The following is a 25,801-nucleotide window of genomic DNA, read 5'->3' as shown; positions in this document are numbered from 1 at the left end:
TCAAATCAAAATAAAACGCATCGAATTTGACATTTCGGAAGTTTACTAGTTTTTTCTAGATTTAACTTTGTAAACAACCAGTGTCTTAAAATGTTGGTAGACATACATGTTAATATGATTTTTTTCATTAAGTTTTAAACGCTGCAAATGGAAGTGGCGTTAGCATAATAAGAACAGAACGATGTTGTTGTCCTTGTAAACAAACCAAGCTAAACACCATATTGTTTTAGGTGTAAATCAGATAACATAAGCTGCTTTTACTTATAATTTGAGAGTTCATTTTATTTCGCAAAATATAACATCCATATTATCATCCAATATTGATAAATTGGCTTTTATCATTCCTTTGCATTTACACAAGTAAATCTATTGTAAGTTTAATCATGGAAAAACAACAACGTTAAAACGACCTCAAATACATTAACATAACTATTTATCAAAATATTATTATATTACAAATCACAGATTTTCATTGAATTAACAACCTTTTTTATAATACGACCATGTTAAACAGTTATAAATAAGATCGTAGATATGCTGTTGTCCCCGCAGACTAAGCCGCAAACACATTCCGTCTTAGGTGTATGTACTGCTTTAAGGCACTTATGCATCGGCAATCCTCTTGATACCTTATCTTGAACTCAAACAACACTTACAAAAATAGGTATCTGGGGCATTAATCGGTATATTTCATATTTCATGTTTCTTTTTAACAGGTTTTCATTAAAATTTCCCTCTGTATATTCTGATAAAAAAAAATAACATTACAAACGACGCTATATCGCCAGAATTCCAAATAACATTACAAACGACGCTATATCGCCAGAATTCCAAATTACATTACAAACGACGCTATATCGCCAGAATTCCAAATTACATTACAAACGACGCTATATCGCCAGAATTCCAAATTACATTACAAACGACGCTATATCGCCAGAATTCCAAATTACATTACAAACGACGCTATATCGCCAGAATTCCAAATAACATTACAAACGACGCTATATCGCCAGAATTCCAAATTACATTACAAACGACGCTATATCGCCAGAATTCCAAATAACATTACAAACGACGCTATATCGCCAGAATTCCAAATTACATTACAAACGACGCTATATCGCCAGAATTCCAAATTTACATTACAAACGACGCTATATCGCCAGAATTCCAAATCCCCAATGGTACTTCTATACAATTAACTAGGAATAAAGGCAACAGTAGTATACCGCTGTTCAAAACTCATAAATCTATGGACAAAAAACAAGATTGGGGTAACAAACTAAAACTGAGGGAAAGATATATTTCATCAGCAAATGAAGAGTTTCTGTTGAACTGCATACTCAATGACTTGTAATTGAGATATGAAAGCTATAAAACAATATAGTAGGATCGGGTAGTTTACAGTACACAATGCTCTCCCTTCGTCCATCAGAATTCAACATTTTGAAATTTCATACTGTTACATTGTTAAATATTTGTCATTCTAAACGCATTCAAATTAAAAGAACAATCCAAATGTCGTTTCATACATTATCATAATGCCGTTTTTTTTCTTGAAAATGCAATTGTTTCATATTTAAGACGGTCTATATTCCTATGGAAACCTAATGTGTTCGTCCTTTTGTCTATTTGTTCCTTAATTCGTATTATGAATATTTTTTGCCTCTGAAGTAACCACTGTTAATAAGACGTATCTTTGAAATGTTGAAGCCAAATGACCGACATACCGTGAACATGCATTCATCAAACAGAACTACAAATAAAGACAACAGTAGTATACCGCTGTTCAAAAGTCATAATTTGATTGAGGGATAACACATCTGGGTACCTTTGATAACTATTTACATACAAAAACATTCAACATTGTACGAAACAACCACCTATCATAAAAATCTTCTCGAAAGTGAATAAAAATGCGTTGTCTTGTGAGTAGAGCGTACAAGATTGAAATCCTGGTATCTCTAATGATTTAGCATTCGACCTCTGGGTCAATACCACTGCTTGTGAAGGTTTTCTCTCCTAGGGTATCACCAGTTCAGTTGTCAGCACTTCAGTGTTGACACGAATTATCATTGATAATGTCATAATTAAACATGAACTGTTTACAAAACTTGAATGTTTTAAAATATTTTAAAACGGAATTTGGCGTCATCAAAGCTTTTCAACTTTACTTTGCCTTTTTTACTTTTTGGATATGAGCATCACTAATGGGTCTATTGTAGACAAAACGAAGATAGAAATAAAGCAATGTGTTGACAAAAATTGCCTTTGATATGGTCATACCTATAAATCAACTGTTTATAAAACTTGAATGTTGTGAAATACTAAGGATTTTCAACCACTCCACGATTATTTTATATGTATTTCATAAACCTTTCAGAATTTAGGGTCTTTTTAAAATGCTTATCATATTTATTTAGCTCTTTCACTTTTTTCTATTCAAGCATGACTGCTATTTAACACATTAGGTTGCAATAAACGTTTTGGAAAATTTCACTTTCATATATTTAACCACCAACTTTTCCTAGCTTTCTCAGAAATTAAACTTACTGTTTGTGTCATATATGTGCATATTTTTGTAAGCAGTATCTTCAATAGATTTGATATCTAGTATTTATGATGGTCAAATGTAACATCTTTTTGGTGTATCCATGGCATTAAACTGCATTTATTTGCTATGGCTAAACTAGTAATCAGCTGTCTAAACATGAATTTTATTGCACAATAACTTTCATATTTGACCAAAATGCGAAACAAAACTCCTAACTGTGGATTATTACCTTAGGTTTATTAATTTAGTTCTGTATTGTGTTCTATTAATTAGTTGTTTTCCTCCAGTAGTTGAATGTGTTTACCTCGGTTTTAGTTTGTACCCCGGATTTTTTTTCTCGCAATCAATTTATAATTTAAGAACGTGAACGACAGTCCCCCAAATTGTCGTAGTTAAGAATAGTGAGAACAGACATGTAAAGCAGAGCGACCAACAACACATTAAACTCTTCAACGGGAAAGGGGAGGCAACTGCCTTAATCTGCGCTTTTCCTCTCTTTCCCGCACAACATATGGCAGCCATATACGCGTTAAAAACCACAATATACGAGTATATGTAGGTAATATACGCGTATAAAATCATATACGCGTATATAATCACGCAAATGACATGAACGGCCACTAATAACATGGACTCCTCTGTTTAAAAAATGGCATCAGCTTTGATTACGTATGAAGATTATTTGTAAAATTTAAAAAAAGTCAACAATGAATTCTTTTCTTAAACTTGATAAATATTCAACAAAAAAGGGCGTCCCCCCTAAATTCCCGAAACTTTGTTAACACTTGATCCTTCCCAAAGAATTGAAGTGAAGAAGATTTTCATGCTGTCTTTACAACAATCCGTATGTGTTAATCTGTTTAGAAAAGTTCAGTGCACCTTTCCTGAGAATAGAAATGTATAAAAAAACGAAATTTTGAGTAAATGTCTACATTTTCTTCTCCTTTTATCTCTTGAAGTAGTATATGAAGATATATTTTTTTACTACATATTTGAGTTGCTTATGTAAAAAATAGCCTGAATTATATGCAAGTTTTCGTAAATTTCAATCATAATGGGATTGAAACTGAATCGTTTGCACTTGATCGTTGAATCCCCGTTAATGCATCAATAATTGACTAGGAAACCAGGTACATATATGACTTCCGCAGACACAGTTAATCGTAGATGAATTTTTCTATTTTGTTTATAAAAAAGAAGATGTGGTATGATTGCCAATGAGACAACTGTCCACAAGAGACCAAAATGACACAGACATTAACAACTGTAGGTCCCCGTACGGCCTTCAACAATGAGAAAAGCCCATACCGCATAGTCAGCTATGAAAGGCCCCGATAAGACAATGTAAAACAATTCAAACGAGAAAACTAGGTCATTCATCTACGATCAAATGTGACGGCGGAAGTCCTGTATGCCTAATATGTAAAAGGAATAAGGTCTTTTTGGTCATTAAACTCTGAAAGTTTCAGTTTATTTATATATCCCTAGCTTTCAAATGTTTAGGTTTGAGCGTAAATCAAGAAAAGCTCTTCGGACGCATGGAATTTTATAAAATGTGCATTTAAATATATCATTTGTCAATAGACAATCTGCATGTCTATATATGGAAACGAATGATGTGTTCTTCTTGTAGGCTAAATCCTTTTACATATTAGGCATACTTTATACAGGTCATTCTCATAACGAACGACACGAAGCTTTATTGACGATGTCAGCTTTCTAAATGAAAATTATATGTAGTGCCTGTCCATGTGCATGTCCCACGTTAGGAGCCTGTAATTCAGTGGTTGTCGTTTGTTGATGTGGTACCTATTTGTTTTTCGTTCCTTTTTTTACATAAATTAGTTCGTTAGTTTTCTCGTTTGAATTGTTTTACATTTGTTATTTCAGGGCCATTTGTAGCTGACTATGTGGTATGGGCTTTGTTCATTGTTGAAAGTCATTCGGTGACATATAGTTGTTATTGTTTGTGTCCTTTTGTCTCTTGTGGAGAGTTGTCTCATTGGCAATCATACCACTTCTTTTTTTTTTATATGTAATTCAAAATTCGTTAGTGCATTTTAGTATGTTGAACTTATCGAACTCAATATAAAGGATAAATACCACATTGACAGTTAAGCATCTTTTATATATTGGCTTATATCTAAAAAAAACATTATACTGAGGCTAGGTTTAGAACAAAACGCTAAGCAATGATGATGATTTTAACTTTTCAATTATGATGTATTATGCAGGAACGTTCCAACACAAAAGCACATGTATATGGATTGTATACCCTGCAGTTTATAGAGTTTTTCAGAGTTTCTAGTTAAAGTTTTGTTAAGGGTTGTTACTGAGAAATGATATATTGAACCAAGGAATCCTAGTGGCAAAGTTCACCTCAATTCATGAGTAAAAATTTTGAACGGCAAACATACTTTGTAAAAATATAGATCATTACATTTTGAACATGTTCATTATGTTAGGGAAATATACATGTTAATATTCAGGAATTAAATGAGCCATACATCTGAAGCTGTATTAGATTTTTTATATATCTCATGGCTAGTGCCCCTTTAAAAAGTACTTTGCTCCTTAAAAGCGGAGGTATAATGTGAGAAAACACGATAAAAAAATTTCATAGAAAACTAACGGCTTAATGAATGATTTCTTCCTGCTTACATCATTATTGAACGAACTTCTTTGGGAGAAAATTTTACAAAATGATACATACCTTCCCATTCATATGAGAAAGAAACACATTGCTTGTGATTTGTAACCTTCTAAAATCCACTTTCAAATTACACAATGACCCCTTCCTTATTTACAGATCCATATTTATCAAATGTCTGTTAAAATGAGGTATATTCTGGAAAAATGCAACCATTACTAGTATATCTGTAAACCTATTATAAACATATCCTGCTAAGAAAGCATCAAACTATTTGAAATGGATTGGCTGGCTTTGAATTATTAAAATGGTGGTTTGTTTAATGCAGTTCCTGTTTTTACAGACATTATTCCCCGTTATGTGATTAAAGGTTGTCTGTTGAATTACACTTTACAACCTGTTATGTGTGAATTTTCTGGTAAATTTATCAATTTGCTAATCTCAATTTATATTTATAGATAAACTTGACCTCTAATATGAACATGTCCTCGATGTTGACTTCAAACCTGAATCAATTTCAAACGTGATAATTTTAACTTTCCATACAACTTTCAACATCACAAACTGGTTAAACGATATTCAGTGTATCTCACTCGTATGACAGTCGCATACAATTCCATCATATTGACGAAAATGATGGAACAAAACAAATATACAAAATATGACAATATCTTAAAAAGACAACAACCCGACCAAAGAGAACAGCCAAAGGCCACTAATGAGTCTTCAACATAGCAAGAAAATCCAATACCTGGAGGCGGGTTTCAGCTGGCCCTTAAACAAAAATGTGTAAAAAAAAAGTTCAGCGAATAGGGAAGTCACACTCAATTCCAAATGATTGATGAAAAAAAAAATGAATAAAAACCCACATAGAAGACTAACAAAGGCCAGTGTCACCATTGCGGCGGGGATAAACGTGATTGTATTAGATCTCAATTCTTCGCAATACATATAGCCTATGTGGAACAAACAAACAAACAAAAACACGAACAGTAAAACTCAGTTTAAGAGAAGTTCGATTCCGATGTCAGAAAAGGTAACAGAAGAAACGAAGCACAATGACAATGATACATAGATTAACTAAGGACTTCAAGACATGACAGCAATATACCCCAATTAAACTGATTGAAAGGTTAAAGTCAAGCACAATACCTCCCGTAAAAAGTCATATCATCATAACATATACGAGAGGAACATAACCCGTATCATACAAACTACTGCTTTTACAATTTATGTATTTATTTCCTATGCAACTACCCCATAAATCAGTATTTATTCCGAAAAACGCCATAGTTTATGAACTGACAATAATTTTGTTCAAAGGTTTGGTTAAATTATGAGGTGAATGACGACATTTTTGTGCTTTATATAGAATATTACAAGAAAAGATAAGATGTTAAATACGTGAACGTATAAGATATCTGCACGTTGATTTATATTTACGAAGGGTGTCCTTGTACCGATGTAAATAAAGGCAACAATAGTATACCGCTGTTAGAAAGTCATACATCAATTGAGAGAAAACAAATCTGAGTTACAAACTAAAACTGAGGGAAACGCGTCAACTATAAGAGGAAAACAACGAAACAACAGAAACACTGAAGTGCAACAAACAAACAAAAAACGTCAATGCAACATACACAGAAACGAACTATAAGATAATAACTGCCGTTTTCCTGACTTGGTACAGAACATCTTAAGAAAACATTGGTGGATTGAACCTGGTTTTGTGGCTAGCAAAACCTCGCGCTTTTATGACAATTTTAAATATAACACCAAAATGACAATAGAACATTCAGAACAGAGAAATACACAAATAAACAATACAATAGAACATTTCGACATGGTAACAGAGATCAAAGATAACATAGATCATGACAAACAACGTAAAATAGAATTGGTTATTTTGAAGTCAATTTGCTTCTTATAATTTTCATTTCGATTTGCTAGTGATAAAAATGCAGCCAACATGTCAGATGAAACAAAAGGCTCTCAAGAGCCTGAATCGCTCACCTGGTAAACAATGCCTTCGGCCATGTTTTTTTTGACGAAATAGAAAATAAAACACAAACTTTATTTTATACACCCTACTGATCATTCAAATGAAGTTTGGTTGAATTTGGTTGAGTAGTTTTAGAGGAGAAGATTTTTTAAAGTAAGCAAATATAATGAACAAATTGTGAAAAATTGTCATTAAAGGACAATAACCCCTTAAGGGGTCAATTGACAATTTTTGTCAGATTAACTTATTTGTAGATCTTACTTTGTTGATCATTTTTGCTGTTTACAGTTTTCTTTATCTATAATCATATTCAAGATAATGACCAAAAACTGCAAAATTTCATTAAAATTACCAATTAAGTGGCAGCAATCCAACAATGGGTTATTTGATTCATCTGAAAATTTCAGGGCCGATAGATCTTGACCTAATGAACATTTGTACCCCATGTCAGATTTGCTTTACTTGCTTTAGTTTTTGAGATATAAGCCAAAAACTGCATTTGACCCCTATGTTCTATTTTAAGTAACGGCGGCCATGTTTTTTGACGGATCAAAAATCGAAGCACAAACTTTGTGCAGGATAATCTAAGGAACAATCATGCTAAGTTTCTTCCAAATCCATTCAGTAGTTTCAGAGGAGAAGATGTTTGAAAAATTGCTAACGACGACAGACGACGACGACGACGGACGCCAAGTGATGAGAAAAGCTCACATTTCCTTTTAGGAAAGGTGAGCTAAAAACTGCAAAATTTCCATAAAATTACCAATTCAGGGACAGCAACCTAGCAACGTGTCGGCATAAGTGATGGCATAAGCTCACTTGGCCATTCGGGCCATGTGAGCTAAAAAAGTACGAATACAAGTAAAATAGATGTATATAGACCAATACATGCAGTGAATTGTGGGCGAGCATCGAACATATATTTATAAAAATGTGGTATGAATGATAATAAGACAATTCTCCATCCAAATCGCAAGTTGTTGAAAAAAATAACCTTGCATTTATAAGTACGTTGTACTTGTATTAACCCTGTATCTCAAACAAAACAAATCTACACACGCTTAAAACCCAGAGCGCTGGACTGGGGCTGAACGATAAGGGCTGTAGTGTATCAAAGATGCGATCTAAAACTAGTCCAACTGACCAAGATCCTGAACTAAGATGAAAAGACAAACAATAACGTAGATACTGTACTATGAATCAATTGTCAAACTAATGAAGATACCAAACTATGATTAATTGTCCAACTAATAAAGATAACTGAACTACGATGTATTGTTCAACTAATAAAGATATTGAATTATGAATAATTGTCCAACTAATAAAAAATACTGAACTGTGATTAATTGCCTGACTACACCATGTCATTAAATTTGTGTTTATTTCAGTTTATATAACACTGACATTCAAATGTTCAAAATGGAAAAAAGAAACGAAAGTCTTTGGAACGTGATATATAAATATCATATGTTTTACTATTATGTATAATATTACCGCATTTATCACAAAGAAAATAACAAAATCAAAAGTGTTCGCTTTAACAGACTTATATCACTAATATCGCTACATCTAACATCGCCGAATCGACAACGTCTTAATTAATTTGAGGCATTCAACAATGTGTGCATAATACTTGGACCAAATTTGAACTCAAATTCATAATCATTTTTGACGTCTGTAATTGGGCCACTTTCGCGTGTTCCTTCAATGATGAGATTGTATGCAACAAGTTTCCGTCTTTCTCTGCAGTGTAAAGATGTAGTGTGACACGAAATGCCAGTTTTATCAGAAATTGCAAAATCAAGTACAATGTTGTCACTAAATTCGCGGTTTTGCTGCATATATATTTCACTGTCCAAGTCCATTATATCAATATCCTCTTGTAGCTGGTCTAATGAATCGTCTGTTAATTCCGTAGATGACTTTTTATGTGCACTTTCCCATATACATTTGATTTTAAATTCTCTAATAAACTTTCCATTTTCTTTTACAGATATCAAAGATACTGGAGTACTTCCGGGTCCGATTATAATTTCTTTCCCAGGTATAAAAATCCACATACCTGAACAGTTACCGAAATATTTCCATTTTTTTCTATTACTAATTATCACATTTTGCCCTTCAAAAGTGTCGATCATTGTTTTATTCCTCGCCATTCGTTTCTGAGCCATGGTATATACTAATGGGAGACAACCCAATTTCCTAACAACACACTTCACTTCAAAACATTATTAATAACTGATATTACAAACCTTTATTGATCGATTCTAAATTTTTAAACGTTCGTTTTAATAGCTCTTGTTAAAAACAAATTCAAACAATTTCTTTTTATAAGTTCGGTTCAATAAATAAACGACAAAACACCATTGAAATTATCAGTAGGACGTCTTGTAAAGAAAATTGATTCATGAATATTTGTCGTTGTTGGCTTTTAGTTGTATAAACATACTAGATTTAAGGTAGCACAATACAAAGATTTTGTTACTCCCAATCAGACAACTTAAAACTGATGTAATTCATTTCATCCTTCTTTATATTTTATAAATGAGGTACCAAAAGAAAGAAGAAAGATTAATCTTTCGAATTGTGATAATTTCATTATGACATAATTATTACATAATTAATTATTATGTAATTAGTTGCTATATTGTGATGTCCACACTTGAATGAATTTAGCTTCTTTGTTCTTCATAGCATCCCAAAATATTTTATATATTCTTGTACAACACAGCTTGACCTCCAAAACTGTGTCTCAGATTTCCAAAAACATCAACAGAACAAATTTTATACCCAATTGAATTTAGTGGTCTCTTATGAATTGATGTTGCAAACTTCATTGAAGATTTATGAGAGAATGAAATACAATAGGAAAAATCTGAGACACAGTTTTGGAGGTCAAACTGTGTTGTGCAAGAATCTATAAAATATTTTGGGATGCTATGAATAACAAAGAAGCTAAATTCATTCAAGTATAGGCATCACAATATGGCAACTAATTACATAACAATTAATGATGTAATAATTATGTCATAATGAATTTATCACAATTTGAAAGATTGGTCCTTCTTCTTTCTTTTGGTACCTCATTTATAAAATTTAAAGAACGATGAGTGGAATTACATCAGTTTAAAGATGTCTGATTGGGGATGAAAAATCTTTGTATTGTGCTACCTTAAATATAAGATATACAATGAACAATTTCAATGGATTATAACTATTACCATTGTCAATTAATAAACTTTTTAAAAAGATCAAAATAAGTTATCTATAGATTAAGTGTGTATTATTAAATGAATTGTAATATTAAAGATATATAGTTCTTGGCCAAATACGTGCTTTATATTGTGACATGCCTCATTAATATTTTTGCTTTGCAAGTGTAATTCATCTATGGCTTACATTTTATCCATTGGCATATGTATAAACATTTATTGGCGGCATTTAGCCAATTAGAAAAAATGACGAGAGGCCACAAGTTAACTTGTGAAAAAAGCTTTAAAATCATTAAAATTTTGAAGGTGAAAAGAAGCAATCACACGCCTATTATTTTCATAAATAAAAACTGACACTGCCATGTACCGATAGTTCTCTTCCAAAATTAACAACCTTTAGTATTGTATTTAGAAGGGGCATAGGTACAACCCCCTTTTGATCGGAAAAAGATATCATATTCCTAACTTTTTTGCCTCGCTCCAGCTTAGCAATTTATATGAGAAAAATTTCGTTTTATAGAACTACCCCTCACTAATTCTAAAAATCTTGGATACGCCGATGTCATCGATGGTATAGTGTATTATTGTTAAGTAAAACACAGATTATGTATTATATGTCTGTGGGTAAACTGAAGAAAATTGTGTGTCTATAGGTAACAAGCCATCCTAGTTTTCACTTCGGGGAAAAACACTCGTACCAGGAAATTATAACATTCTTTTTATGATCCAGGTACACTCAGGTGTATTATACTTTGATTTTAAAGTTTGTAATATTTATGGCAAAATGCCTGAACCAGAAATTGGTCATGATTTTAAATTTCATAAAATGATTCGTATCTGAATTCCGTTCTATTTATATTAGAATGACTAATGACTATTTATTGGAAAATGTAGATCAGTTTGATTGTTTATCTTGAACTTGCACATTTTATTTTATTAGAATGTATTTTAATGCAGTAAAAACATTTATAACACAACTAACGTGTTTGATCTCCTTTGAAAAGATTCAGTTCAATCAATTATGAAGAAAAATTGGAATAGTCATTAGAAAAATATAATGCATGTACTACATTGTAATATAGAATATGTCTGATAAAACTGAAGTGTTACACAGTATAACATTATATTTTCCCTTTTTATTGTAAGAAAATATTTGTCATTTTTGTTTTTTACTTGCATCCAAACATTTTTGTTTAAAATAATTCATTTTAAATTCGACAATATACGATCTCATTTTATTTTTATATTAAATGTAGAAGCCAATAAGTAGACTCATTTGTCTATCAATCAATTGGGTATAGCTGGTCGCCTGCTCAATACTCAATTGGGTCAAATTTAAGGCTAGAAAAGGGCTGGGTATGATCTGGAAATAATGCACCATCATATCCAAGTATGGACAACATGTAAAACATTGGAAAAGAGACAAGAGGGACGAAAGATACCAAAAGGAGAGTCACTCATAAATCTAAAACAAACTGACAACGCCATGGCTAAAAATGAAAAAAGACAAACCAACAACAGCACACATGACACACCATAGAAAACTAAAGAATAAACAATACGAACCCAACCAAAAAACTAGGGGTGATCTCAGGTGCTCCGGAAGGGTAAGTAGATCCTGCTCCACATGTGGCACCCGTAGAAAATCTACGACCAGATTTAGACTTCAATTAAAAACGAAAAACAATTGAATCAATATGGTTAAATGCATCCAAAAACAACTAGATTACAGGCTACTTTCCTAGGACAATTCAATGTTTAAAGAAGAGTTTTTCAAATATTAAATACAATCCTTTGCATCTTTTGTGGAGTCTAGACATCTCAAATCTCAAATAGAGATTTTATATAAAATACAAAGACAATCAAAGAAAACCGTTAAGCACAGCAAGACCAGCACATCATCAGGACAGTTATAAACAAATGAAGACCAACAAACCCCAGGACAGTTATAAACAGATAAAAACATGCCCACCATCAAGACAGTTATGGATTGAACAAAGCACTACAGCTAACAAATATATATGGAGGAACTATGATAACAGTAGCCACTTGTTTGCATATTTTGTTGTTTTATAGTGATTTAGATAATTACACAATGTTGACTGTTTTATCCTATTTTTGACATGTTACCTATTATGTATGTTTGTTTTGTTTACACATCGTTGTCAATATGATGGAATTTATTGCAACTGTCATGCAAGTGAGAGGTTTAGCTAGTTATAAAACTAGATTCAAGCCATCACTTTCTACAAAAGAAAATTGCTATACCAAGTCAGGAATTTTTCTCGGAATTCAGTATTTTTGTTTTTTTTAACTTTTTGTTATAACTAGTCCAGAATCCAAACCATGACCTCCTGTCCTACAGAAAAAAACAAGTTTACCTTGTGTTAATACCTGTAAAAACATATAAGTGATAATGTTTATTTCAAATCCATTCCCATCTGGAACTAATAAAAACTATATTTAATAAACACCCATGTTTTGTTAAAATGTTTAATCTATAGAGCTTAATATGGACTTTTAATACTAAATCACAAATAGAAAACACAGGGACTATGCAAAACACGATGATTGGTGTCTGAACATTTCTTTTCAAGACTTCTTAAAATTCTTTTTCATTCACAAGTCTAAAATAAAATACACAGATAGGAATCAAATTTATAGTCTATATTCATTTTTGTTTAATACAAATATTTAAAACAATCCTAAATTTCTCAAAGTTTCTACGATACACTGAATTGATTTCAGAACAATATCTGGCTACCATTAATCTGTATCAACTTAAACAATCTAATTGTTTCTGTATTGTTTCTAGCTGTAAATAAAAAATGTCAAATTAGAACTTCTGCTTTTTGAAATAATTATAGTATAACTAATCGCCGTATTTGAATATAAAAAATAAGACAACGCGTGACCGAACGACGCATGGATTAAACGAGTGCGCAGCACGAGTTTAATCCATAGCGGCGTTCGGTCACAAGTTGTTTTATTTTTGATATTCAAATACGGCGATTAGTTATACTTTTTATTACATTGTCAAATTGCTTATATTTATGAAATTAATGTAGAAAATGTAAGGAACTATATGGTTTTCCTACGCATGTTTTGTTTCGACGTTATCGACGTCTTGACAACGCCTATTGTTGTATGACGTCAGAGAGTGAAATAACCACGTTTATTTCACATGTGAAATTATCGGATTTATCTAACTGGGAAATCAATGTAATTCATTGCAACCAATGTAATAATCTTGTTTAAATAAAAAAGAGCTAGGTTGATAAGTTACTAAAATAGAATATGATAAATACAAACATACAGACATATGTTCAGTTTTTCCATACCTTTACAAAGAGTCCTTTATAGTGATTAAGCACCTTTTATAATGATTAAAATTATAACAAAATGTTGACTGATGTACCCCTATTTTTGACATTTTTACCTATTATGTCCATTTGTTTAGTTCACACATCGTTTGGCAATATAATGGAATTTGATGCAACTTTCATACAAGTGAGAGGTTGAGTTAGTTTTAAAACCAGGTTTAATCCTCCATTTTCTACATAAAAAAAATGACTGTACCAAGTCTGGAATATAATAACCAGTGGCGGATCTAGAACTTTTCCTAAGGGGGGCCCGCTGACTGACCTAAGGGGGGAGCCGCTCCAGTCATGCTTAAATGATTCCCTATATAATCAACCAAATTTTTCCCACGAAAGGGGGGGCCCGGGCTGTTTCACTTCCTTTGATGTGTTTGAGCTTTTGATTTTGCCATTTCATTAGGGACTTAAAGTTTCCTTTTTGAACTTTCCTCAGACTTCAGTTTTTTTGTGAATCTAATTTTTATCAGAAATATGTAAATCAAAACATAAAAAAAGTATTAAAATATCACAGCTTTATATGATCTTTACATTTGAAACACGTGATTCAAATACATGTATTTGTAATGATGATTTTGCTTGGACAACATCATATATTTTTGATGGAGTTAAAAATAAGGGCAGGTGCAATTTTGATTTCTGGAATTTTTATGTGATTTGTTAAAAGAATTAACAAAATAATCATCAGGTTTCTCAACTAAAATTCTAATGTCAAATTTGATTTCATTCTGAAGCAGGTAAATATCTTTATTATGAGCGTCACTGATGAGTCTTTTGTAGATGAAACGCGTGTTTAGCGTACTAAATTATTATCCTGGTACCTTTGATAACTATTTGTACACCCAAACTGTTAAATAAACGAAATTCAATGTTTGTTTTTTTCAAAACAGTGGAGAAAAGATTTATATTTTATGCTTGGAATCTGTAAAACTTGCTTTTACTCTTGTATATACCTGTTGCATAGCTACACAACATGATACTAGATAAACTGAGTTTGGTACAGTAAAGCTACTTTTTGTGTAGACCAAACTGATATCTCTAAATTCAGGGTTCTCAATAAGATGATACCATAAATATTTTACTCATAAAAACCGATCTGTCTGTATCACTTTCTAAATTAGTGAGTCCAAAATTGCAACAGAAAAGTTTTTGAGATTTCAATCATTTTTGTCGGCACAAATTTAAAATTCAATCTTGACTCAAAGTCATCACATGTAAATACAAGTCACATTGCAAGTCTTCTTAAGTGAAACTGAGGACAGGTAACCCTATTTATTGGGTAGAAGGGAAGGTGGCAAAGCTCTGATTCCTTTCACGGATTTGGCTATACTTTTTGGAACTTTTGGATTATAGCTCTACATACTTTATATAAGCTTTGGATTTTACATATTTTGGCAATGAGCATCACAGAAGAAACATTATTTGTCCAAATGCGCATCTGGTGCAGAAAACTTGGTACCGTTAATGTTATTGGAATATTTGGATGTTTATGTATTTGATCTTACAGCCTGTCAAATATATAATCTTATTGGATTCATTCAATAACTTCTTCTTGACTCTAATGTACTTACTTGTTTATAAAACATGTATAACTCATCATGAGTAAATTCTACTTTGATATTTTCTTTTTCCTACAATATAAAAATGATACTAGTACACAAACTATGCTTCCTCTGTTTCACTAACATATATTGTTCTGTACCATGTAGTAACCTGATGTGTATGTATAATGTAATTACAACATATGTTTGTATTTATTGGTATACAAACATTCTGCTATAACTATAACATTTAACTTGACTGAAATAAAGTATCTACATCTTATTTTTAGCCTTAACATAAACCTAGGTCCGCACATGCAGAAGAAATTTACATTAATCTACTTACTGTTGTGTTTTCATCTGTAACATTGAATTCAAACATGGCATTTGGCATTTTCATTTTGGCTTTATTGGACTGGGCCATTTGTAAATTTAACCTCCAGTTCACACTCTCCAACTAAAAGTGAAGATACATTTGTCAATATCTATATGATATACAGAGTCTTTGCATGAGCAAAATCTGAGTGAAAAAGGTCCTTGTCTAACATTTCATTAATTCAACAATATAAGTACAGTGAATCCTATATATGTACATTGAAACCTGTATCTACCATACTAATGTAGGCCCTGAGATGTGTTTACCCTGGTGCAGTTTTATACACTTGTAAATTTCTACTACATGGTCTAAAATTACACGCAAGTTTATTTTATACAGGTTTTTACCTTATAGAGGGTCTATATTAGACTGGTTTATGCATTTTTCAACTAGCGCAAGTAAAAGAGTCACTCAATGAAATATTTCAATCAGAATCAGAATGACAAACAATGGATCACAAACCTGAATTTTAAATATCCTACCCCCAATAAACAACTTTATTATGATGCTCATTACTGTGGAAATCTTACATCAAGGTGTTGTGTTATGGGGGACAGATTTAACCCAACAATATCAAGTTTTATCCAGAGTAATATCCAACATCAAATTGTTTGGCCCAACTGTATAATGTTACTAGAGACTAGTATAAATTAGAGTAATAGAGAGAGTGCCTGGAGAGAAACACAAACTTAGGCTAGTGAGGAAAACTGACAATTTGTATCAAATAAGATTGGAGTTTAACAAACCTGCTGAGTTGGGATTCTCACTGACACACCCTCAGTGTTGACAGGTCAGTAATAGTTTGGGTTCTCACTGACACACCCTCAGTGTTGACAGGTCAGTAATAGTTGGGGTTCTCACTGACACACCCTCAGTATTGACAGGTCAGTAATAGTTGGGGTTCTCACTGACACACCCTCAGTATTGACAGGTCAGTAATAGTTGGGGTTCTCACTGACACACCCTCAGTGTTGACAGGTCAGTAATAGTTGGGGTTCTCACTGACACACCCTCAGTGTTGACAGGTCAGTAATAGTTGGGGTTCTCACTGACACACCCTCAGTATTGACAGGTCAGTAATAGTTGGGGTTCTCACTGACACACCCTCAGTGTTGACAGGTCAGTAATAGTTGGGGTTCTCACTGACACACCCTCAGTGTTGACAGGTCAGTAATAGTTGGGGTTCTCACTGACACACCCTCAGTATTGACAGGTCAGTAATAGTTGGGGTTCTCACTGACACACCCTCAGTGTTGACAGGTCAGTAATAGTTGGGGTTCTCACTGACACACCCTCAGTGTTGACAGGTCAGTAATAGTTGGGGTTCTCACTGACACACCCTCAGTGTTGACAGGTAAGAAATATAATAGATGAAGTACTAAATACACATTTTTGCATATTTTAAGCCATATTATTTTCTGGTAATCATAATGTTAAGGAAGTAATTGAACCAATGCACCAACTAAGTTATCTGTTTTTTATATTTATTTTAAATCCATAATATATATAAGTAATTGACAAAAAAAATCATTCCAAGATTTTTTATAGAAAACATTTGGTTGTTAATCAACTTTCAGATATATCAGACACTTTACTGTTTTGCTTATTATTGGAATATTTACAATTAGTTTGGTGCATACAATTGGAACTTTGTCAGGAAATGGCTGGTCAGTATTTGGAAATACGATTATATTTTACAGTTTACCAGAAAATATTTTTTAGTCTTTGTACAGTAAAACAAGACAAAGATTTTATAGTGAAAGATTTGATTGAATGCCTAAATGTCACTGAATATGACCCTTTATGGGACGGGGTGGAATGGCTTAAATGAGAAACAAACAAATCTAACAGAGAAAAGTGAAAGATCTTATATCAACCAAATTAGTTAACAAAACCTACCAGCATCAACTGGAAATAGATCTACAATGAATAAGAGAATCTCTAGTTTCTGTGTATATGGATAGTTCAACTGGTATCTAATAATAATCTTTGAGAACAGTTATTACCTCTAGTGATTCATTACTTTTTTAATCAGTATCCAAAACACCAAGCAGTGGCGGATCCAGGAATTTTCATAAGTGGGGGCCCACTGACTGACCTAAGAGGGGGCCCGCTCCAGTCACGCTTCAGTGATTCACTATATAAGCAACCAAATTTTTTCCCATAAAGGGGGGGCCCGGGCCCCATGGGCCCCCCTTAAATCCGCGTCTGACAAGGCGGGAAATTAGTGAAATTAATCATCAAGAGTGTGATGAAATAATGAAAATAATCTGCAAACTCTAAGTTAATGGATGCTTTTACTTGTCACAAGCAATAATTAAAGTGAGCCTTACTGTAAACACATTTGACCTCAGATCTCTGCCAAACAAAATATAACATGTTACACCACATTTTTTAAAATTAATTTATATTTCAGACAGGTGGCAGACAATTTGAATAACAGGAAAGCAGTTTTTATCTGAATGTTTTGCTGATATATTTTTGTGATTTTAAACTGTCTACAAAAATATTGATTATATATTTAAAAAGGAAAAATTGTTCTTTGTGAATAAAATTTAGAAAATATTTTAAAGAGATAAATTACTTTTATGAAAAAAAAAGAAATTACTGGATATCTTGTTTACATTCCCCCCCTCATATTTCACAACATTAACTTATCACTAAGAAGAAGCTGACCAACTATGAGTTATTCCGTTTAGGATTTTGAGAAACATAGGAAAAAATTCATAAATTCATTCGATATACATGAATTGAAAAATTCATCAAACTAGAAATGTCTGACTAATCTGAAAAAGTTCTCAAATATTACAACTCATCACTGAAAAGCTACTGTTAATAACAAGATAAATAAGTTGTCTTGCTTAGCATATCAACACTGGTTATTCAAAGTATCAGACAAATCCAGAAAGAACTCATCAAGTCTTTAATAACCAAGTCAAGAATATGACAGTTTTTTTTCCTTATGTTTGATGTTTGAGCTTCTGATTTTGCCAAGGACTTTCTGTTTTGAATTTTTCCTTTGAGTTGAGATGGTTTGGTTTGGTTTTTATTTCAAATGTTACAATTCACCACATACCAAGTTGTTAACCAAATATGAAGTTTTCTTATAATTGGAGGAATGTTGGGTGAAAGTTTAAAGTTCATTCATCATTCAAAGTATTGGTTAATAGAAATCAATTGTCCAAAAGTGCTTGCAATACAAATCCTAGCTGTCTCATTTGCACTATTACGACATCTTCATATTTCAGTACTTATCACAAACTATAACATGAAACTATGCAAAGTTTCAGAGCCCATGATCATGGGGGCAGTGTGTAAATATCTCCATGGAAAAGAAATGTGGCTATGCCAATACAACTGCATACCAAATATCATTCACTTACCATCAGAAGTTCCCCTTTTTTTTAACCTGACTTAGTCTCAAACTTTAATATCCAAACATATGCAAAAGCTTCTGAGTTAAAAGACCATGATCAAGGGGTTGGGTCCAAATAATTTGAATTTCAGGGGGCTCGCAGGAATAAATGGATTTTTTTTTAAATATAGGATTTCACTATTTTTTCTATAAATGAACTTTATCCTATACCTTATAGAAAAATAAAATAAAAAAATGATGTCACCGTTCATTTAAGCTCACAATCTAACTTCGAAATAAGCATGCATTTCTGGTGATGTACTTTTTTTCTGTTGAACTTAAATAGGAGAAATAAAGGTTATATTGAAATATAACCAGAGAACTAAATTACAGAAATCACCTAAATTTTACAAATGTTTAGTTTAAGTACAGCTTATTTGAAAAAAAATATAAAAAATATAGGTCACTGATGATTTAAAAAAGATATTTCAATTTTAATGCTAAAAAATTGCACTTTTGCATCAAAGGGAGACAATTTGGAGCTTTTTCAATAATATAAACATTTTAAAAGTTATCTGGGGCTAAAATGAATCTATTTTTCTAACATATCATAAAGTTACAATTAATAGTGTAATAAAAAAAATTAATAATGAAATTTTTATTTTTCTATTTTTTTGAAAATCTAAGTTTCCTTGAGCCGTCTTTTAAAAAGGAGAAGTGATTAGAATTTTTTTGTCAAAGTAAACAGTAAAACTCTAAAGGCATAAAGTTGTTCTTTTGAAGATGCATATGCACACGAAATGACATGGCTGTGTGCCAATTCCTTTCCAAAGACGACTGTGGACACGTATGGTATGATGAATGTACTTAAACAGATGGCTATGGACATGTATGGTATGCTGAATGTACTTAAACAGCTCACAACTTTGTTGGGACAAACTTATAAATATTAAAATGTAAATGAAACAAACCTGTTTCGGAACAATTGTTCTCTGACGGAGTTTGGTTATAACATCTTTTGCACTGTTTGCCCAGGCTTCTACAATCACTTGTACCTGTTGATAGACGTAAAAACTAATTTATAATGTAATCCAGGCTTCTACAATCACTTGTACCTGTTGATTGATATACAAACTGATATACACTGTAATTAATGTACACATAGAAATAGTACCCCTCCAGGTGGGACAATATCCCTAATGCGCCTTGAAATGAGGAACTCAAAAGTCACGTGTAAACAAAAAATCTCTGTGTAGTGATATTTGACACATTTCTATGATAAACAAATGACTGAGCTGAACCATTTGTGTTAATTTAGAAAGTAAGGGAACACAGAATAAATATGTAAAAACTATGGAGCCATTAAATGTGTTCAAAGTATTAAATTTTTAAAGAACTTATTGTGTCAAAAATGGGATTTTTTACCATGAGGAGCCACATCGCAAAAGGATACTCGGGGTTTGCTAATTTACGGAAAAATGAATCACACTTCGTACCCCAAAAATTTAACCACATATGTAAAAATGTCTCAGCTTCGAAACAAGCCATCAAACATATACAAGTTTATGATATGGGCTGAGCAACAGAAGAAAACGTTAACATTACCGCCTATGTAGAAACAATTGTGCATATTGCCCCAGGTGTTGGATTTTTTTGCTGTATTGAAGACCCATTGGTAGCCTTTGGCTGTTTTCTACTTTTTGGTCAGGTTGTGGTCTCTTTGACACATTCCCTATTTCCGTTCTCAATTTTATTAAAATGGACTAAATGACAGGATCTGCTGCCAACTGAAGATTCCTTAGAGTTATTGTCTTTGTACTGACTTAGTTCTGTGGTGCTGCACCAAAACTTGATGAAACAAACACCAATACAACTAACCTTGAATCTACTACAGGGTCCATGTATACACAAGTAGTTTATTCAGATTAAAATAAGGAATTTGTTTTATAGTATTTATCTTGTAGTTGTACGGCTGACTTGGATTACCTAGCCAGCAAGAGTTACATATTAAGGAGATTTAACTGTATTGTACTTTAGGATTAAACTATGAAGAATAAAGTTCCATATATATTTTTGTACTTGCCTAAAGTTTACAATCAAAGGGAGATAATCACCTTTTTTCCTTAAAGTAGATTTGTTAATTCAATATTTGGTAAAACTTGAATTTTTTTATTATTCAAATTATAAATTACAGATGTCCATATTTTAACTTTGAAAATTCAAAAATTATAGCAAGGCTGCAAATGTGGTACCTATATAAAATAAATAACTTGTCCTGCCCAAAAGTGTACCAGTTTCAGATAAAAGGTGCTTAAAATTCTTTGGCCAGGTTATGCTTATACAATATTTCCATGATTCCATTGATAACAAACACTTGGTACTCTACCTTTTCTTCCTCTACCTCTATTTGTTTTAATTGTTGTGAAAACACTCCTGGTTTGGCTGTATGGTAGGCTGCCTGGAAACAAATTCATGTCATTTATAGCACTACTGAAAATTATTTTCTTGAAACAGTACAAATTTTGCTGATTTTGCATTTAAATGGACAAATTCAAGATTTTCAAGATTTCTTTGCTTTTCAGTAAAAAAAATCATAACATAAATTCTACTCAATTTTTTTGAACACATTGCATCTCATTTCTTAATTCTATGTAACATATTTTGAAATTTTTACGTTTGAAAAAAAATTGTAATTCATTTTCCTTCATTTAAATCAAATTAAAAGTCTAGAGAAAAAGTTCCTCCAAGGATTCTCATAGCTGTTACCTGTTGTAAGAAGAATTCTAGTGATTGTAGAACTAACTCCAATTCAGGACCAGCAAGTTCTAAAGACCCTTGTAACTTTTCTTCTTCTTCTTCACTAAAAGTTCTCTCATCCTGGTGAAATATATTTGAAAATTTAAATCCTATTATCATTGTTATTTTAATTAATATATGAACTTTCAAATCATCATCAAGAAAATCATATTTTATATCTGTGTCTGTCCCTTTCTTACACTTTCTAAAACTTTCTTTAATCTATTATCATTAAAAATGGGCGCACTATGTTTGCGCGCATTTGGGGATTAAAATGTTTTACGTTTGCACGCAGCTTTTGATTACATTTGCACGCATTCATTTAACAGGTAAACTCAGGTATAAATATAAATAAAAATTAAATTAAATTTTAATTAACTATATGTTTTTTTTAATTTTTTAATTTTGAAAGTATTTCTTAATTCAAATTATATATTGTTCATATTGAATTCTAAAATAAATTATAAAGTGATCATTATGAACTCTGTAGTATAGCTTTAAAAGACATACATGTAACTTCATTGCGAATATTTCAGAGTGAAAAGTGTTTCAACGAATAGTGATCGTTTTTAAAATTAGTAAATAATTTGAGCAGGGGACTAAGGGGACTAACGGAATGAGTACTTATACTTGTAAATAATTGAACAAATTATAAATAAATAAGTAGTATAGTATTTTACCTGAGTTTACCTGTCAAAAAAATGCGCGCAATTGTAATCGAAAACTGCGCGCAAACGTAATGATTTTTGCGCGCAAATGTAATGGTAATGCGCGCAAACGTAATGCACCGTTAAAAATTATATTCATTTAGGTAGAGGTAACCCAGTGTTCTCCCAAGGCTCTTTTAACATCATGGTATAAGTGTACAAACATCAATCAATTACTGGATATTTATGTATATAATATTTAAATTGTAAGAACTGTATAAGCACCTTAGAAATTTGACTGCAGTTTATTAATACATTTATTATTCAAAACTGAAAGCTGAAACTTTGCAGAGTAACTCACTCCAAAAAATAAGAGCCATAAGGATATAAAATAGCCTGTTTAAGAAAATCTATGCATCAAATAGATAAATCATGTCTCATTCAAACAACTTAAAATATGACAATGAAAAGACAGTCTCCTACCTTAAGATGTAACTTCTGCAGAATCCTTGTCAACAGCAATGGAAACTTTGATGATCCTAAATTGTTTATTAGTGTAACTGCTCTTTTAATCCTAAAAAATACAAAATACACATTTAAAATTTTAGTGCAACAATTGTGATAATAATTGACTGTACTTTAAAGTCGTACATGTATTTTCAATAGCTCACTTGTCAATAGCTCACTTGTCTTTTAGAGAAGAAACCACTGAAAATCTGTAGTAATTTTGACGAAAATTGTATTTTCTCATACATTGTCATTGGTAAAGATGCTTTGGGACCTACACACCTGCCAACTGTCACTATTCGTGGGGATTTCCCCCATGGAGGCTCCCAAATTGAAATTTTGAAAGAGCAATTTTGTCCACAATTTAAACAAAACAATTAACTTTACAATGACTTTAAGCTTATAAAAGTATGAAGATGCCAAAAAACAACATTAAAATATATTTGAAGGCCCCCTTGAAGGTTTTTTTAGGACTATGACAGCCATATTGCAAGCAAAACCCCCATGGGCATTTTGAAAAGTTGGCAGGTATGGACCTAGATTGAGCTTTGATGATCTGGTTGCTGTAACAATACACCTCATCATTATTTATTCTGACATTACACAATATTTTTCCATGATGTATATACTGTGAACATTTTTTGTCTATCTAAACATGTTTACCTATGTTGAAAGACATGTATAGTGTCAAATCATAAAATTACCAATAGTTTAGTCTCAAAGAAAACGTGTAATTTCTGCAGTTATTTTAAATTTGTTGAATATGTGCAATTTGTGTCCTGTGACATTATCATGATTATATAAATATATATATATATTATTTTTTGTAGTGTAATGTATCATATTTATATGATCCATCGGCCCGTAAGATTTATCGTTTTCTAGTCATTTTATATATAAATATATATATATTATACCAATTTGTATAGGAAAACTTACTTAAATACATATATCCTTAATTATTGATTATACTTTAAAAAAAAATAATTAAGTTTTGATTGATGAATGATGTAGAGGGTGGCAATGGGGGATCCTTCATGACAAAGAACTGTAAAATTTCTTGCCAAAAATGACTTTTAGTGCATGACAATACAATAGTCACTTTCTGTTAGACGATAAAAAACTATTTTGACAAATACATTAAATTTTTTCAAAAAATAACTGTTACTTTACTAATTTGAGACCTCTGACTAATAACTATTAGATATTTTGATAAATGACGCTGAAATTTTAATCAAGGCACTGGCTACGGTTACATGGAAATGTAACAATAATAAAAATATTATTGTTACATTGGAGACTAATTGCCGGAATGCAAAGTTGGGTGAGGAACCGATTAATTACAAATGTAACAATAATTACTGAGGCTACGGTTACATTACGTTATTGTTACATGAAAAACAGCAATGTACGCTAGATTGATTAAACTTAAATCTACTATAGTTGTATTGCTTCATTCTTTCATATGCACTAAAGAATACTTGTAATTTAATACTGATAAATAATAAAATATTATTATTCAACAAATGGTGTACAACTTGATAGTTTTACTACGTATTAATGGTTTTGATGTTCTTAAAGATACTACTCAAGATTAGGAGTGTGACTGTCAAAGGCGAAAAATATAGTTCAATGGTTTCACTTTTTTAAAGTATTTAACTGCACACCTACTCTTATTAAGTGTCATTATACTTTGGACCAATTTTGTTTATGTGAAAAAAATAAAACTTGGGATGCGTTTTAAACGAAACTGAAACAATATCAAGACATGCATTTCATACAGCTTTATAACTTGACGCAAATTGATAATCAAAAGCAAAGTTTGCTAAATGTTACTTAAATACTAAGAAAATCTGTATGTACACGTATCCCTGGAGGACGTAATTTCGTTCATCAAAAATGTGTTGGACTTTAAAAACAACTTACTGGATTTGTAGAAATTGTCATTGTAAATAAAAAATTACAGTAAATAAATTGTATGTTATTAATTTTTGAATAAATGTCCTCAACTTTTATTATTTAGTACATATTACTAGTCCCATCGTACATTGCTTTTTTTTTATGTAACAATAACGCAATGTAACCGTAGCCTCAATAATTATTGTTACATTCGTAATTACACAGGTCCTTACCCAACCATGCATTCCGGCATTTAGTCTCCAATGTAACAATAATAGTTTTATTATTGTTACATTTTCATGTAACCGTAGCCAGTGCCTTTAATCAATTTGACGCTAACTGTAGCAGAAAATGGCTGTTTGACGACTGACAGTAAAGGGCTTCTACTACGCATATCATTATGTAGAACATTAAAAGAGTAAGGCTTGTGTTTAAGAGCTAGGGTTAAGGTTTAGTATATTTCTTTATTATTGTGATAGTTGGACCTCTAAGGTAACCGACAATAATCACAATTGTAAGTCTGAGCCTGAGGGGGCGTTTCTTCAGATCAATGAGTAAATACTAGATGGTAAATACCTTATATTTAAAATTGACAAAGAGCAATACAATTATGTTTAAAATAAAATCTGTGAAAACGAAAACATCTACAAGAAGTTTCTAAACCTACGCCGGTGTAGCTGTAAACATCAATGCCATTTTTCTACATTCTATTTAAAGTGAAAGTAATCTTAAACGTTTCTAAGATAAAGACTTCTTGACATTTGCATAAGCGACTATATAACTGTGCGGTCTAAGAAACCTTTTACGACGCTTTTGCTTACAAAAAAAAATTGTAAAATTATTCTTATTAGGGAGCTTATTAGATTTTAGGGGGTTAGGGGG

The 25,801-nt window shown here is 31.8% G+C and overlaps 2 protein-coding genes across 5 annotated transcripts in view; one reads left to right on the top strand and one right to left on the bottom strand.

Moving 5' to 3' along the window:
• Positions 1–25,801, top strand: part of LOC139518784 (uncharacterized) — a 310,064-nt gene that overhangs the window by 79,386 nt on the left and 204,877 nt on the right. The gene's annotated exons all lie outside the window — the stretch shown is intronic.
• Positions 12,901–25,714, bottom strand: LOC139518793 (COMM domain-containing protein 10-like). Its single transcript, XM_071310357.1, has 8 exons — positions 25,587–25,714; positions 22,997–23,087; positions 21,837–21,947; positions 21,457–21,528; positions 20,042–20,125; positions 15,686–15,796; positions 15,370–15,429; positions 12,901–13,236 (listed from the first exon to the last, which is right to left on the bottom strand). The coding sequence occupies exons 1-8, from the start codon at positions 25,613–25,615 to the stop codon at positions 13,198–13,200; spliced, it is 597 nt and encodes a 198-aa protein (XP_071166458.1). The 5' UTR covers positions 25,616–25,714; the 3' UTR covers positions 12,901–13,197.

Source organism: Mytilus edulis, chromosome 4 (assembly GCF_963676685.1).
Source record: "Mytilus edulis chromosome 4, xbMytEdul2.2, whole genome shotgun sequence".
Classification (NCBI taxonomy): Eukaryota; Metazoa; Mollusca; class Bivalvia; order Mytilida; family Mytilidae; genus Mytilus; species Mytilus edulis.
This window is presented reverse-complemented; position numbering and strand designations above follow the sequence as displayed.